General features: G+C 41.2%; 1 protein-coding gene across 1 annotated transcript in view; it reads right to left on the reverse strand.

Annotated features, from left to right (window-relative positions):
- The window catches only part of Gtf2a1l (general transcription factor IIA subunit 1 like), a 70660-nt gene extending 55968 nt beyond the window's left edge, over nucleotides 1–14692 (reverse strand). Inside the window, exons 1-3 of the mRNA XM_008823040.2 lie at nucleotides 14664–14692; nucleotides 12423–12524; nucleotides 12095–12215 (exon numbers count right to left, since the gene is read on the reverse strand). Of these exons, the coding sequence (XP_008821262.1) occupies nucleotides 12095–12215; nucleotides 12423–12524; nucleotides 14664–14684 (244 nt within the window). The 5' untranslated portion in view covers nucleotides 14685–14692. The remainder of the gene's footprint in view (nucleotides 1–12094; nucleotides 12216–12422; nucleotides 12525–14663) is intronic.
- Nucleotides 14693–18310: the final 3618 nt, after the last annotated feature.

The following is an 18310-nucleotide window of genomic DNA, read 5'->3' on the forward strand; positions in this document are numbered from 1 at the left end:
ATTATAACCAATAACCATAATATCATACATGAGTGAAAAGCCAGATAAAATGAAAGACAGGCATCAGTGAACCATAGTACAACATTCTGAACAGTTCCTCAATTTAGATCTACTTTGCAGCTAAATTTTACTGTAACATCAAATTTTCTGAAAATGCTATTAACATAAGCCCTTTTCCAATTATATATTTATGAAGGGGTAAATTTTCTTCATAAATTTTAATAAGAACATATTACAGATTTACTGTAGAAATGTGAAAAATAAAGACACCGAAATAGTAATTAAAGCATCCCAACAGGACATTATGCTAAGTAAAATAAACCAGACACAGAAAGACAAATTCTGCTTGTTCTTCTCATAAATGGAAAATAAAATGCGGATCTGAATACACCATAATGATTCTTAGAGGCTGAAAAAGTAGTGGGGGACACTGGGAGGAGATGGTACCAAATACGATTAGACAAAAGCAAAGTGTTCCGGTGCCCCAGCAGGTGAGATGCTCTGTTGTAGTTCATGTCAGCCTATCATCTGCTTCTTGAAGAACTGGAGAAGAGCTCATAAATGAGGAGAGCCAATTCCCTGATCAGATCAGAATGCACTGAATACAGATGCTGTACATGTTCCTGGAGTACAGTGTAAGGCTTCAATTGTTACATTTTATCAAAATATATAATAAACTAATGCGTTACAACAAAGAAAACTCAAGAATCAGATGGCTCTGTACCTGAATCCTACCGTTCAAACAGGAGTTAATATCAATTCTTAAATGCTTCCAAAAAAGAGATCTAGAGAAACTATTTCCAAACATTATTTATAAGGCCAGCATCACCTTGAAACCAAAGCCAGACAACACTACTTCAAGAACAGGTTGATATCTGTGATGAATACTCTGATGATGCAAAAAAATCCTAAGTAAAATACCAGCAAAGCAAATCCAACAGCATATGAAAAAGATGATATCACAACCAAGTAGCATTTACCCTTGGCATGGAAAGCTGGCTTTCCAATCAGTGTCATATATAACACTAACAGAATGGAAGGTAAAACCCACATCATCTCAACTGATACAGAAAAAGCATTTGACAAAGTCCTATTTCCTTTTTTGACACTTATTTAGCATGAGGAAAGGTCAGAGGACAGCATGTAGGAGTCGGTTCTTTCCTTCTACCAAAGGGTTTCAGGGATTGAACTCAGTTTGGCTACAAACACCTTTTCCCGCTGAGCCATGTGGTTGGCCCTCTATATCCTTTCTATTATTTATTTTATTTTATTATTTTTAATTGCATTTTTTGTAATTTCATACAAGTTTTTAATTAAATTTAACCCCCCCTCCCCCATCCATGTCAGCCATCCCCTCCACCAGACATCATGTATTCCACTATTAATGTTAAATCCAATCCAGTCAAGCATTTGTACCCAGATGTCTTCAGTGTTAATTCATCCACCGGAGTCTAGTCAGCCCATGGAGATCATATATGAGGCATACTCTCCCTCACCCAGTAGCAATCAGTCTCTAATAGTTCTCAGTCTAGGGCCAGCCAAGCCATCCATTTCTCTCCTCCTCTCTGGGCCCTTGAGTTGACATGGGTCCTGTGCTTGATGCCACCATTGCCACAAGTTCACATGTGCAAGCTTCCAGTGGCCTGAAAGCCTCTGCTTCCCTGTGTTCATGAACCAGCCCTGGCTCTTATCTTTCCACCCCCTCTTGGTCCCTGAGACAAGGGTGGATGAGGTTCAATATAAGAACCTTATCCAGGGACACACACTCTACAGTCTCTTATTCTCCCCCTCTCCCCATTGATTCCTTGACCAGACTGGGAAGGAGGTGTGACTTGCATAATGATTGGAGGTCACTTCCAGTTAACACTCCACCCCTTCCTCCAGCTCTTACATTCTTTCTGCCAACCTCTTCCGCAAAAGTTCTTGAGCCTTGGAGGGGGTGATACGTATGGGATGATCTTCCTCCTTTCATGGCAAGGCACTGAACTTTTGGGTCTCTGTATCCTCTGTTTCCCATGGGCTGTTGGCCCATTTCAGTGGGATTCCATCTATTATAAGGATTTGGTGCTAGAATTCACAAATGAAGAACCTAACGTCTTTTGTTTTTCTGAGTCTGTTACTTCACTTAGTACAACAGTTTCTGGATCCATCCATTTACCTGCAAATTTCATTATTTCATCTTTCTTTACTGCTGAGTAGAACCCCATTGTGTAAATGGGCACTTAGGTTGCTTCCATCTCTTAGCTATTGTGAAAAGAGCATCAACAAACATTCATTCATTATAAAAGTTCTAAAGGGAATTAGACTGGAGGGAACATACCTCAACATAATTAAGGCTATATACAACAAACCCACAGCTAACATCACATCTTTCTAAATGGAAAAAAACTGGAGGCATTCCCATTAAAATCAGGAACCAGACAAGGCTGTCCACTATCTCTACTCCTTTCTAATATAGTGCTTGAAAATCTTGCTAGAGCAATAAGACAAGAGAAGGAAATTAAAGGAGTACTAATTGGAAGTGGTCAAATTATCCCTTTTTGTAGAAAATATGATACTATACCTAAAAGGTCCCAAAAACTCCACCAGAAAACCCCTAGAACTCATGAACACTCTCAGTAAAGTGTACTCTACAAAAATCAGTAGCTTTTCTGTATAGCAATAACAAGCAATTGGAGAAAGAGTACAGGGAAATCCTCCCATTCACAATAGCTGCAAAAAAAAAAAAATAATAATCTTGGAATAAACCTGACCAAAGACATCAAATATCTCTACAATGAAAATTTTAAACCTTTAAATAAAGAGATTGAGGAAGGCCCCAGAAGAGGAAAGGACCTCCCATGCTCATGGATTAGAAGAATTAATATTGTGAAAATGCCCATCTAACCAAAAGCAATATATAGATTCAATGCAATCCCAATCAAAATCCCCATGACATATTTCACAGAATTAGAAAAAAAAATCCTTAAATTTGTATGGAAGCACAAAAGACCCCAGATAGTCAAAGCAACCCTGAGCACAAAGAGCAATGCTGGAGGGATTACCATATCCGGTCTCAAAGTATACTACAGAGCTATAGTCATAAAAACAGCATGGTATTGGCACAAAAATAGACACATAGATCAATGGAACATCACTGAAGACCCAAACCTGAGTATACACAATTTCAGCCACCTGATATTTGACAACGGGGCCAAGAACATTAACTGGAGGAAAGACAGCATCTCCCACAAATGGTGCTGGCAAAACTGGATCTTCACCTGTAGAAGAATGAAACTAGATCCTTATCTTTCACTTTGCACAAAAGTCAACTCCAAATGGAACAAAGGCCTCAATGTGAAACTTGAAACTCTGAAACTAGTAGAAGAAAACATTTTAGTAACCTACAACATATATGTGTAGGAAAGGACTTTCTAAATCAAACACCAGTTGCTCAGGAATTAAGGTCAATAATCAACAAGAGGGACCTCATTAAACTAAAAAGCTTCTGTACAGCAAAAGAAACAATCAAGAAAGTAAAAAGAAAACCCACGGAGTAGGAAAAAGCTTCACCAGTGACACATCTGACAGAGGTTTAACATCCAGAATATATAAAGAACTCAAAATACAAAGAAGTGAGAAACCAAATGACCCAATTAAAAGATGGGCTAAAGATCTAAACAGAGAGTTTTTAAAGGAAGAAATAAAGATGGCTAAGAAACATCTCAAAAAGTGTTCAACATCATTAGTAATTAGGGAAAATGTAAATTAAAACCATTTTAAGATTTCACCTTACCCCAGTCAGACTGGCTAAGATGAAGAGAACAAACGATACGAAATGCTGGAGAGGATGTGGGGAAAGAGAAACGCTCGTCCACTGCTGGTGGGACTGCAAACTCATGCAGCCCCTATGGAAAGCAGTGTGGAGAACTCTTCAAAATCTAAAATGAACCTACCATTTGACCAGATTATACCACTCCTTGGTATATACCCAAAAGACTCATCCTCCTGCAGAGACACTTGAACAACCATATTTGTTGCTGCTCTATATCCTTTCTTAATACAAAACAGATCAGCCAGATGGCCCAGTACTTAAAAACTCTTGCTGCACAAACCTGACTACCTGAACTGGATCCTCAGAACCCACGTAAAAAGCCAGGTGCAGTAGCATGCATCTGTAATACTAGCACTCCTACAGCAAGATGGGTAGTAGAGAGAAAAACATCACCCAGACACTCAGGAACCAGTCAACCTGGGATACACAGCATGGCAGAAACAAGCGACCCTGCCTCAACAGGCAGACAGAGAGGACCAACTTCTAAAAGTTGTCTTCTGATCTGCATACACACCCTATGTCATACACATGTTCTCCTTCTCTCTCTCTCTCTCTCTCTCTCTCTCTCTCTCTCTCTCTCTCATTTTTTAAACTCAAAAGTTAAGATATAAAAGAAAAATTCTTAACATAATAAAGACTATGAGGGCTGGAGAGATGGCTCAGCAGCTAAGAGCACTGCTATGGATAAGGACCCAAGTTCAGGTCCCAGCCCCCACACCAGGTGGCTCCAATCACCTATAACGCCAAGGGAGTTGAGGGATCTGATGCCCTCCTCCGGCTTCTGTGGGCACCTAACCATGCATAGACACACATGCATACACATAATTAAAAATTAAATCTTTTTTAAAGAAAGACTAAGAAACCCCACAACTGACATAATAATCAGTGGGAGAAACTAAAAGCATTTCCTCCAAGATCATGTGTAAGGCCAGAGCACCAGCTCTCACCACATCCGTTCGATAGAGAACCAGGTATTCTAACAAGAGCAAGCAGATAAGAAACACAAATAAGGAGCTGGAGAGATGTCTCAGAGATTAAGAGCACTGGCTGCTCTTGTAGAGGACCAAGATCCAGTTCCCAGAACCCACATGGCAGTTAACAACCATCAATAACTCCAGGTCCAGGGGACCTGACGCCCTATTCTGACCTCTGTGTGCACTGCATATGGGTACACTTAAGTATTCATACACATAAAATTAAGTAAATCAAAATTTTTACAAGAACGTAAAGGATCTGTACCTTTGATCTAGAAACTGCTTTTAAAAATGAAATTGAAGAAGATGATCATGGTGGCATACACCTGTAATCCCTGTATTCAGAAGTCACAAGTTTGAGTCCAAGCTGGGTTACATAGCGAACCCATCAAAGAATGAGGGGTTGGGGGGAGAGAGAAAGAGAAACACAAAACAAATAAAGCCAGGTGTGGTGGCGCATGCCTTTAATCCCAGCACTTGGAAGGCAGGCGCAGGCAGATCTCTGTGAGTTCAAGGCCAGTCTGGTCTACATGGTGAGTTCCAGGACAGCTGGGGTGACAGGGAGACCCTGCCTCAAAAGAAAGACAAAAAAAAATTTTTTTTAAAGAAACAGGAAAAAATTTAAAAAAAAAACTTTTATTTCTGGATTGAAGCAATTAATATTAAGATGTCAACACTACCCGAAGCAATACACAGAGGCAATGCTGTCTCCATGAAAATTCCAATATCCTTTACAGAAAAAGAAAAAAACATAAAATTCATACTGAAACCAGAAACAAATCCCAAATAACCAAGCGAATTCAGAGAAAGTAAAACAAAATCAAGACTGGGGGCAATAGCTCAATGGGCAAAGCACTTGCTATACATGTCTGAGAACTGGAGTTTGGCTCCCCAGAACTCGCATAAAAGCCAGGTGCTGTAGTGTGCACCTGTAAGTAATCCCAGAGCTTCTATGGCAAGATGGGAAGCAGAGACAGGAGAATCCCTGGAAGCCCACAGGCCAACTAGCCTGGTCTACACAGTGGCAATGGTGCCCCGTCTCAAATTAGGAAGGCAAAGACCAACCCCCAAGGTTATCCTCTGATCTACACGTGTCATGGCATACGGGGGGGAGGGGACTAAAAAGAAAAACAAAATCAGAGGCATCACATTTCCTGATTTAAAATACTGCAAAGCCAGGCACAATAGTATATACCTTATAGCCTCATCTATTACGGAGGCTTGGACAGGGAAGACAGCTTGAGTCCTGGTTTAAAAATAAATAAAATACTATTACAAAGCTATAAGAATCCAAAACAGTATGCTACTGAGATAAAAACACATAGATCAGGGGCTGAGATGATGACTCAGTCTTGCAAGCATGAAGACCTGAGTTAAAGTCCCATAACCCACAAAAACCAGGTGTGATGGCCCAGGCTTTTAATCCCAGAACTAGGGAGGCAGAGACAGGTGGATCCCTGGGGCTTGCAGGCCAGTCAGTCTAGGCCCTATTTCAAAATAAGGTAGACAGAGTTGAAGACTGACAACCAAGGTTCTCCTCTGGCCTCCTTATGCATACACATGCACACTCCCACACACATGCAACTGCACACACACACACACACACACACACACACACACACAATCATAAAAAACACACATCAGGGCCTGGAGAGATGGCTCAGTGGTTAAGAGCATTGACTGCTCTTGTAGAGGACCCAGGTTCGATTCCCAGCACCCACGTGGTGACTACGAACCATCCTAACTCCAGTTCCAGGGGAATCCGAAGCCCTCTTCTGATCTCCACGGCATTGCACGACACAGGTGCACTCATGTACATGCAGGCAATACACTCATACACAAAATAAAAATTAAGAAGTTTTTTTAAAAAATCAGTGTAAAAGTTTAGAGAGACCAGAAATAAAATTCAAACATATATGGTCAATTAATTTTCAAAAGGAGGCCTAAAAGGGACAATGGAGAAAGGACAGTTTCTTGAAAAAAAAAAATTGTGCTACGAAAACTGGATTTTCACTGGACCTTTCTCTGATACCATCACACTCAAAATGAACAAAAGGTCTAAACATTAGACACGAGCCATACTACTCTCAGAAGAAAATAAAGGGGACAATATCCTTGACCCTGGACTTGGCGATTTCTTTTTAGGCTACCGTACCAGAAGCTTAGGCTATAAAAGAAGAATAAATGGGACTTTCGTTACTCAGAATTTTTTTTTCTCACTATGACAAACACCTGAGAGAAAAACAACCTAAAAGCTGGAGTTATTTTGCATTTTGTGTCAGGGGTTTCAATCCATGACCCCTTGGTCCCACTGTTTTAAGCCTGGGGCAAGACTGAGTATCACGGTAGAGAGAGAGAGGGCATGATAGAATGGAGAGACTAACTTCATCATAGCCTTGAAGCAAAGAAGAGGAAGCCTGCACTAGAGGGCTCCCTCCTCCTTCCTCTTTTAATCTGCCTGGGGCCCTAGCCTACTCATAGAATACCTCCCTTATCCAAGGTGGGTATGCCCTCTTAGCTAATCGTGTCTGGAAATGCCCACACTGACACACTCAGAGGTGGACTTTACCCATGTCCAAGCATTCTCTCAGTCCCATCAAGTGGGCAAATCAGAGTGACTGTCCTAAGACTACATTAGATCAAAAAGCTTCTGTAGAGCAAGAGAGACAGCCAACAAAATTAAAGAAGGCTATATACAGATGAGAAAATATTTGGAAAGCATACATCTGATAAGGGGCTAATGTCTAAAAAACATATAGAACCCACACAATTCAGTAATAGAAAAGCAAATAACTTGATTTGAGAATGAGTAAATACCTGCTTAGATGCTTATCCAAGAAAACACAAAAATGGTCAATGGATATATGGAAAGGTGCTCAATATCAGGACTCAGAAACGCAAATCCAAATGTCAATAAAGAGGGGTTGCAGGTCAGTGGTAGGAAACCTACACCTATAAGGATGACTATTATCAAAAAGATAAAGAGAGGACAGGACAAGTGATGACGAGGGTGCAGAGAAAGATGCTGCTGTCTCTTCCCTTTTTGAGACAGTCTTGCTTGCTCTGTGGCCCAGAAGTCACTTAATGTAGCTTAGGTGGATCTTGAAACTCATGAGCCTCCTGTCTGCCTCCCCAGGTCTAGGATTACAGATGTGTGAGACCATGCCTAGCTACCATACTTTCTATCTCATAAAGGAGGAGGGGGGCGGATTACTACTTCTATTCTAAAAAGGAGATTCTGTACTTTGCCACAACATGGATGAATCTGGAGGCTCTTGTTCTAAATGAAATGTGTCAGACACAAACAAAAAATGCTTTATGTTCTTAGTTATATTTAGAATCTATAAAGCAAAGGGGGCTGACAAGATGGCTCAAAGGTAAAAAGCACTTGCCACCAAGCCTCAGGACTGAGTTTATTCCTTCCATGGTCAAAGGGGGGAACTGACTCTCACAAGTTGTCCTCTCATCTCCACATACGTCATGCCCCACCCCCTGGCACACACAAGGTAAAAAAAAAAAAAAAAAATAGGTACGAGGGCCAGTGAGGCATTTCACTGAGTAAAGGTGCTTACTGAACAAGCTTGGTGACCTGAGCTCAATCCTGGGACCCAAATCAAGGGAGTGCTGACTCCAGAAAGTTGTCCTCTGACCTCCATGCACACACTCACATACATACATCAAACACACACATACACACACAAATAAAAAAAACTTACAAGTGAGTGTCACACCTATCAGGCTATGATATGGATTCTGGGAGTCTGAACTCTGCAGAGCAAGTGCTTACACACAGTCACCTCCCCAGTTGCAACCCATATCTTCAAAAGCTCTTCAGGGTCCTCAACTTTTAAAGAATGTAAAGGAATCTTGCAGCTAAAAAAAAAAAATGTTAAGAACTGATAACGCAGGCTATCCCTAAACAAGTGAATAATATAGCTAAAAAAATACAATAAAGAAAACAAGTTTTAAAAGTAGAATAGATAATAGCAAATGACTTATTCGATTGTGGATTTCATTTGAACTCATTATCAAAAGAAATAAAAAGATTGTAGACATTTAAGCTATTTTAATCAGGCTTTTTAAAGCATACCATGAGAAGATACAATGAAGAAATACTTCAATTTTATGAGGCTATTTATTTCAAGAATCTTATTGAAGGGTACCCAGAAATGAAGACAGATAAGAACAGGGTCTATAATGTACTTTTCTTCTTAAACCTCTTCATTGTAAATCTTGAGGAAGAGACTAAGGAGAAAAACTGTCTTGTTTTAAATGTAATTATTTCTATTATTCTAACTTCTAAGACAGAATAAAAAAAAAATAAGGTGTTGAGTGAAAACCAGTTAGACAGTCTTTGCCAGACTATTTTGTGATTTAAATCACTGGTAACATTACCATCTTGCGGGCAAAATGATGTATTGCAATTATGAATGACCAAAAAAAAAAAAAAAAAAAAAAAACCTGAGAAGTTTTAACTCTGGGTTTGATAGAAGACGGTCAAATATTTTCCTCCTCCCTACCCATCACATCCTCTCAACCAACCTCAAGTTAAAAGAACTTTTAGAGTTATTCATCTGAGAAATAAGGATTACTTAGCCATCCTTGGTAGCTCATACCTATAATCCCAGCTCTTGAGAGCCTGAGGCAGAGCACAGCTAAATTCAAGGCCAGCCATAGCTGCAGTGTGAGCCCCTGCCCACCCCACCCCCAAAAAAATTTTAGTAGAAAATTTTAAAGCCTTGAAAGAATGCTAAATAGAATAACAGTCTTGATAAGGAATGTTCTGATAAGGCTCAGGGATCTTCGGGGAAGAGGGGGTGGAAAGATTGCAAGAGCCAGAGGCTGTAGATGACCACAAGGAAAGAGTATTTTCCAGACACAACTGGGCAGTTGCACATATGAGCTCAAACAGTTATGACAGCATCACAAGACCTTCTCAAGCTCAAACCAGTCAAAATCCCAGCATGGAGTTGGAGAGGTGGGCACAAAATCCCACCCCTAGCTGAACTATTATATTTGATAGCTGTGGCGGGGGGGAGAAGAGGCCATTTTCTTTATGGGTGTGGTCCCTGGCAGGTAGACCACAATCCAGGGCAGGTTCCACACCCAGGAACATTTAGGCAACACAAACTGGACTGCATACTCCATGGGGAAAAGGGAAGATTACGAAGTCAGGTGGTCAAGCAAGAGGCGGGTGGATCTAGGAAGAGTTGGGGGAGGGGGGAATATGATCAAAATACACTGTATAGAGTTCTCAAAGAATACAAACTATTTTTTAAAAAATGAAAGCACAGCCATAAACAATGGCTAATGAAAAAAGGAAATGATTCAGGGGCCAGAGAGATGGCTCAATGGTTAAGAGCACTGGCTGCTCCTGCAGAGGACCCAGGTTCAATTCCCACCACCTACATGGTGGCTAACAACTGTTCATAACTCCAGTTCCAGGGGTTCCTACAACCCTCTTCTGGCCTCCACAGGCACTGCACAACATGGGTGCTCTTACATACATGCAGGCAATACACTTATAAAATAAAAATAATAAATAAAATATTTTAAAAAATGGTTCAGCATATCAACTAACAATAAAACTCCCATAACTACTTCTTTGTGTGTCTGGGGGGGGGTGGTAATATGCATGTGCATGGTATATGGGCACGTGTGTGTGTGTGTGTGTGTGTGTGTGTGTTGTGGATGTAGGGACTTTCACAGACAAGGACATCCAGTGTCTGTTTTATTACTCTCTCCCTTATTCCATATTTCAGGGTCTCTGACTGTACCAGCAGCCAGGTTGCTAGCCAGCAAGCCCCAGTGATCCTCCTATCTCAACCTTTCACAGTGCTGGCATTACAGGTATTTGCAAGGCCACATCCAGCTTTTTACATGAGTGCTGTTATCCAAACTCAGACCCTCATGCTCGCATAGCAAGTACTCTTGTCCATGAAGCCAACTCTGCAGCCCTCATGTGACTGACAAAGCAGTATCATATTTTACAAGTATAATATTAGATAAAATTTGTGCTTGGCAATTTATTTTTATAATTGCCACCACACTTAAATTCTACCGTTTTTGGAATGGAAGAAGTGAGGCAGGATAGAAGACAGGGAAAATTACGGGGACAGGAAAAGGGAAAGGAACCCCTCACTCAAGTCTGGTTGAAGTTTCTCAGCAGTTGAGAATCAAGAATTTTAGCACAAATAATGTTCCCTGTAAAAACAGGCAACACAGAGATAGTATTTCTTTTCTATACAGATATTTCTTATTAAAATAACAAGGAACCAGGCTAAAGGCCTCCTGGATGCATAGGACCTTGGGTAAAACCTCATTCCCTTCACCAGACATTTTCTGGGACTCTCAAATTTCAAACAAGACAATAAGCTTTGTTTACAGTGAAACATTCTACTGCTTCACCCTGTGATCCACAGTATTACCCTATCCATTGTAATCCTGTCAGGTATCCCTCAGGAAACACCTTGTGATCTCACCTCGGTTTCTTAGCAACCTTCTAAGGATAATACCTTTCAAAATCTACCAAAATCCCACATGACTGTTACAATGAGGGCCTCACTTTTTTTCTTGAGCGCCTCTTTTCTTCCTTTAACCCTCGTGCTTAAAATCTGTATTTAAAAAGCTATGGCTTAGGATCAGGGGAAGGGCCACAAGCACCATGTCAACCTGCAAAAGTGGCCCAGAATCCCCTGGGAAGCCCAGGCAGCAGGCCAGGGACATGGATGAGGAAGATGAGGCTTTTGAGCAGAAACAGAAAGAAAACGGGGAGCCAAAAGCAAAAACTTCAGAGGAAGGAGGGAAGGAGGGAGGGAGGGAAGGGGGGAGAGGGGGAGAGGGAGGGGGAGAAAGAGATTCCCACTGTCCCTCTGTTATTTCAGCAATGGTAGATGAATTTTTCCCTTACAACACCTAGTCAGAGTCTCAGAAATAACCAATGTGTGCTCTAACTTATAAAATTAATTTTTAGAAACTATTTTCAATAACCTGAGTTTTCAAATCAATAATTATTTTGTGATCATCTAATAGGAATAATCTGAAGGTGGGACCCTCCTGCTTTAAAAACACTATCCCAACTAACTAAAAAACACGCCTTTAAGCCCAGCACTCGGGAGGCAAAGGCAGGCGGATCTCTGTGAGTTTGAGGCCAGCCCGGTCTACAGTCAGTTCCAGGCCAGCTGGGGCTACAGGGAGACTCTGTCTCAAAAACAACAACAAAAAAAAAAAAAAAAAAAAAAAACCCATTGCCAAATATGATTTTTTTCTGAAAATATAAATAGTAGTAATTCACTTTTTCTCTGACCTGTTGACTGCAGTGTTGGGGGCAAGCAGTGTGGTAACTGAAGGGTGAACACAGGTGAATGAACACTGTTTCTGAAAAAGTCTTCTGTTGCTTTAGACTGTAAAACTTTGGTTTCCCAGAGCTGTAGAGGGAGAAAAGTTTTGTTTAAAAAAAAGAATTTAAAAAATAAAATGCTTTAAAAATCACTAAGCTATTCACTGCTTTTTTTTCTTGAGTATTTGGAATTAATTATCATGAGTACATGCTAAAATGTAACTGAATGGCTAGAAGTGTAACTTATCAGACTTTTTAAGCAGGAAAAGGAGAGAAGCTTGTAGTATTTACAAACCTTCTTCAAGTCTTTTAACACTTGTTCCTCTATGCCTTCCTCTGTAAACAGATCCCGCACTCCTTCAATTACATCTTCAATTATAGATCTGTAGAGTTTAGGCTACATGAAAGCAATTGTTAAGAGTTTTCAATTCTCAAATTAGAATGTACTAACCTTAAAAAGACAGTCGGTATTCAGTTCTCTAATCCTCAATTTCGAGAAAAACCACAAGATTATTATAAGCACATACTCCTCCGGGTAGTCAAGGTTCTTTCTAAGTTGTGTTAGCCTCAGATCTCTAGCCTTAGCTATAATCCATCTGAGGCACCCTCTCCACAAAGTTGAATAACACAACCACAACAAAATTTGAGATAATCTTATAGATACAGGGATATGGTGTGGTTATGCTTCTTGGCTTTTGAGTATTTAACTTCCCCCACTCCTGTTTGAAAGGGAAATTAAAGGCAGCTGGAAACAGGCCTTCTGTTTTCAATTTACCTTTTTTTCTACGTAGCCACTATCAGTGAACGATCATGGGTGTAAAATAAACTCCAAGCCTTAAGCCTGGGACAACCTAACCGTGTCTCACTTCCAAGACAGACTCTGGGGGTGGGGGGATGTCCTGAACATTGTGAAATGAAAACACATCACTGCATCAAAATGGATTTCCTGTAACCGTAACTATTAAGTTTATGAACAAACCTCAAATGTTAAGCAATGCCACAGAATAAAATTAGGCAGATTCTACCCAGATTAAGCATGTTATGCCAAGACAAGTGTACAAAATAAACTCAACCTTTCAATTCTATGAAATGTACTCCACCCAGGTCTCCTATCCAAAATGGTAATGCTATGTGTGCTGACAACACTGATCCAGGGGAAGTCCCACAGATGACATACATCAAAACAAGAATTTGAGTTGTTCTTATTATAAATTGCTTAATGGGGCAAAATGAAAATTGTAGCATTCTAAGACTGCTTTTTCATACCTCCTATAAAATACTCTCACTCCAAGAGCAGCTAAGTTTTAAACTAATCTTTCTAAAGATCCATGGTAAGTCTATGAATAGACCAATCAGTAACATTTAAATAATATGTTATTCACAGGCATATCCATTAAGACTAAGTGCCCCTAGATTAGTTGCTTCTTCTAAAACAGTTTACCCTGATAAAGGCATTCTAAATTGATGCTTCAGTGTTAATCCCAGCTAGTATAATCACACTTAGAGCTGGAGGGAAAAAACTCCTAGGGCTAAAAACATCTTTTAAGATCTGCCCTCAGTGTATAACAGCTATGGTCAAAAGGAACCATTAAAACACAATTTTTCAAAAGCAAAATAAGTATTGGACATAGTTTCTCTTGTAGGACTACAGTTAGGCTTTGTATTGCTTTCTCAATCCAGAACTCCATCCATCTTCATGGCGTCTCTAAAAGAAAACATATGCTGTTTTTGGCAGTCATAATCAAGTAAATCAGTATACCTGATAAGCTTATATTCAGGTGTAAGTATTTTACATTTCTTAAAACACCATAAAATGAATATACATGAAACCAGTTATGTCTTTCAGGATGGAACCTTTTATGCTGCATAGATACACACGGAATTTTAAGAAACCTATGTTGACACACCCATTGTTTTTCTGGAAAGGTTAATCTGTTGATATTTTTTCTTTAACTCAGATTTTAATTTAATGGAGGATCTAACGGGGGCGTTTAGTCTGTAAATTCTGTGAGGATGAGACACGCTGAGGGTTACAAGGGCAGTGTTTGTGGGTTGTATATTTAAGCACTAAGACCATTAAAGGGTGAGGGAAGACAAGGGTAGGACAAGTCAGACCACAGTACCTATTATTTCAGGTTAGCCAACATAGTTTGAATCAGCAAGGCCCACACTAAAGAATTAGAAGGAGGGCTAAGAATTGTGGTCAGAAGGTAAAGCAGGAGGGTCCCGAGTCCCAGCCCAGCCCTGGGTTACAGTGCAGGACCTTGTCAAAGTAAAAAAAGGAAGAGAAGTGAACTTGGGAATTTTGTAAATAGGAGGAACTCATGGGGCTTGAAGATGTCCCACCTCTAGACCATGGCTGAGTGCCCTAACCTAGGCGGCCTCCTTTGGGGTGGGGACACTGTTCCTCCCGTAGGACCGGAGTCCACAGGACCCTCATCAGCTTTCTCCAACCCAGAGGAGGAAGGAGTCTATGAAAGTCTGCGATGTGTCACCACGGCTACAGGGTGTCTGCAAAGCCTGCCGGCCTCCTTACCACCAGGTTGGCGAAGGCCATGCCGCCGGCTGAACACCCGGCCGTTTGGGGCTGCGCAGCAGGACGCAGTCGGGCTCGCTCGCTTTGAACGGCGGCGCTCGTTGCCACGTAACCGCGAGGACGCCCCAGGGGCGAGCCGGGCAGATTAGTGGTTGGAGCGGGTTCATTGTGGGTGTGGCATTGGGTTGGAGGTGGGCTCCTTCTAGGAAGGAGGCAGATGAGTGGTTTCTGCTTTCACCAGTTTTTCAGACATCCCTAAAACCTCCTCACACCTGATCTCCACCTTGTGATGTGTAATAGCGCAACAAGAGCCAAACTCCTGTAAGACGGGCGTTCCAAGAGCACGCGGAGGCACCCGGGCTTCCCCTGGGAACCTGCGGAAAATGCAAGGGAGGGCCAGCCAGAAATTCGGCTTGGAGAGTGAAGATTCATCACCTAGCCTGACCCGCAGGGAGGAAGGACAGAACCAGCTCTTGCAACATGTCCTCTGACCTCCATTCTGCTGTAGCGTAAATAACTATTTTGATGCAGATGGTTAAGATTCCATACACTCATGGAGCTGGAGAGGTAGCTCAGCAGTTTAGAGCGTTGGCTGCTCTTGCAAAGAGCCCAGGTTCAGTCCGCAGCACCCACGAGGTGGCTAACAACCATCTGTAACTACAGTTCCAGGGGATCCCAGCCCCTTCTGACCTTCGCGGGCAGGCAAAACACTCATACACATAAAATAAAAATAAATACATCAAAAAATTTTTTTCAAAAAAAAAAAAAAAAAGATTACATGCACGCAAACATCTCTACTGAATCAAAAAAAAAAAAAAAAAAACGGGCCAGAAGGGACCAAGCATTCAGTAACTTCAAAATGCTCTCCAGGTGACTTTGGTCGACATTAAAATGGGATCCACTGTCCTAAGACAATCTCAACACTGGATCCACATTAAAATTACCTGAAGGTTTTTTTAAAAAAAGGTTTGGTGCCTGAGTCCCACTCCCAGAAAATCTCAAAAATTCAGCGACCATAGAGATCCGCTGTCTAAACAAAGCCACTGGCTCTTCTTCCTCCCCAGGCAGAAATTGCCATCTTTAACCTGTAATGATTCGCGCTCCCTGTTTTGAAGAATGGGGTATGGAGGGGCTCAACTAAGACTAACAGCAGATCTAAACGCACATAACCTGGCAGGTTAGAAAGGGAAAGAGCCATCTACTGCCACTCTGGCTTCAAAGCAGCCTTTCTGGTCTGAAGATAAATCTTGACTTAGCAGGTGGTTATTTGGTGATTTAAAATCCTGTTAGGTAGCCAGGTGTGGTGATGCACGCCTTTAATCTGAGCACTCAGGAGGCAGAGGCAGGTGGATCTCTGTGAGTTCAAGGCCAGCCTGGTCTACATAGTGAATTCCAGAACAGCTGGGGCTACAGGGAGACCCTGTCTCAAAAACACCAGAAAAAAATAAAATAAAATCCTATTAGGTTTCAAGTCTGTTTACTTATTTGTGCATGTAAATGCAGTAGAGGTGTGCACTCTCTCCCACTCTGCTCACCTGGGTCAGTCCGAGTTTTGAGCCACTGACTCATTTGATGCCCTTTAGTAAACTTTTCCTAAATTGAAAACTATTGGGAATTTCTTTTACAAAAAGCCATTGGGTGTATATGGTGATTTTTAATGATTGTGTCTCTCTACCTAGTAATTTACTACCAGGAGTATTCAAAGTGACTTCTTGTTCATCCAAAATGGAAAAGCTAAAAGCAGGCATTGATGCCTTCTGATATCATGAAATCCAATTAAAATTTTCAAGCTGGGAAATGAGAAAGCTGAAAGGTCTGTTGTTTCCATCTTTTTCATAGCAAGGTCTTAAAGTGTTATTCCTAAATGCATAGAATGGGTAATCATCTCACATTTGTCGGAGCATACTGTTTGTTGTGCTTCATTATATATTATGCCTTCTCAAGGCTGCACAGTAAGTACACCGCATGTATTTTTAAAATACATTTGGGCCTTGATAAAAAGTGTGACTAACAGTTGAATTGTTACTGCCTAGTAGAGTTAGTATATTCAAGTTATAGAACTTGTACAAGGTTGGTAGAGAAATGTGAGCAGCCCTCTGTTTACCCCCCTCCCCCACCCCGTGCACATCTGAATGGCCATGGGTAGATTCATCTTTGATTTCTTCCTAGTACTAGATAATGACATGCTTTAATCTGGGTTATTATGCTTTGGATATGAAATGGCCCAAAGCGCATGTGTTAGGGCTTGGTACCCAATGCAGCAGTGTGTACAGGTGTGGCTTCTGGGAGGTGATGGGACTATTAGTTACTTTTGTCCTCACTGAAACCAAAATACCTATTAGAAACAACTTAAGGACTTATTTCTGATTTCAAAGGAATCCCTATCATGGCAGAAAGAACATGGCACAGCAGCTCAGCTTGTTATTAGAGTTGTAATGGTCAGAGCCTGAGCTCTGGCAACCCTAACAAGGCTCCACCACCATCCTCAATAGGCCAATTAAAGAGACAGCAAAAACCCGAGAGAGGAGATTTATTCAACATGGCCACATTGGGAAGAAGAACAAATAAAGAACTGACATCCCACCCCCCAAGTCTACCTTAAGTTATCAACATGCGATTTAGGTTTAAATAGCAAGAGGTATGTATAACTAAGCAGACTTGGTCAAATGTGGTCCTGCCCATCACTGACTGACCGAACATGGTCTCAGTTCCAAACTCTCCTATAAAGTAGTCTGACAAGTTTTCAACACTGTGTGAAATCTCTTTCCCAGGGACAAATTCTCCTTCTGCCTGGCACCAGAGCCCCAGTCTTTCCCTTCTCCCAATATGAAACTCTTGGGAAAATTACAATTTCTTGGGGTCTGTTGTCTCTATAAGTCTGATAGCTGAAGGGAGGGACATAAGAATCTCTTTAGACTATCTTAGCTTCTTCTGGGAAAGTTATATGTTCACTTTGTGGCAGGTCGTGAAGCAAGAGAAAAATGGTGGGCCCCCTGTTACCTTTCTCTTTCTTTCTCCCCTTTTATTCTGACTGAACTTCCAGCCCATGGATGGCATCACATTTCAGGGTGGGTCTTCTCCCCTCAGTTAATCCTTTCTGAAAACACCCACACAGACACACTCATAGCTGTGCCTTATCAGTCTTCTAGGCAATTCTAAATCTAGTCAGTTGGCTGAAGATTAACTACCAGGTGTGGGTTCTAACCTCATTAATTGATCAATTAATTAATTGATCAATTATGAATTGATTAATTCATAGCTTAATTGGAGATAGTAGGAAGGTGGAGCCTAGTTGGAAGAAATAAGATACTGAGGGCATGCTTTTGAAGGATACATTTTGTTCCTGCCCCTTTCCTGTCTGACTCTTTTTTTTCTAGCCACCATAAGATGAGCAGCTTTGCTCTGCTACACTGTTTTCCAAACTTTCTATTGCTGTGATACACTGACCAAAACCAACTTGGAGAGGAAAGGTTTTATTTGGTTTACAGCACAGTTCATCATCAAGGAAAGTCAAGGCAGGAACTCAGGGCAGAAATCTGTAGCACAGGCCATGGAGGAAGGCTACTTACTGGCTTGCTCCCCTGACCCATGTTCAACCTGCTTTCTTAAATAATACAGGCCCACCTGCCCAGGGGTGGCACGACCCA

This window comes from Nannospalax galili, unplaced genomic scaffold (assembly GCF_000622305.1).
Source record: "Nannospalax galili isolate Female #2095 unplaced genomic scaffold, S.galili_v1.0 scaffold286, whole genome shotgun sequence".
Lineage (NCBI taxonomy): Eukaryota > Metazoa > Chordata > Mammalia > Rodentia > Spalacidae > Nannospalax > Nannospalax galili.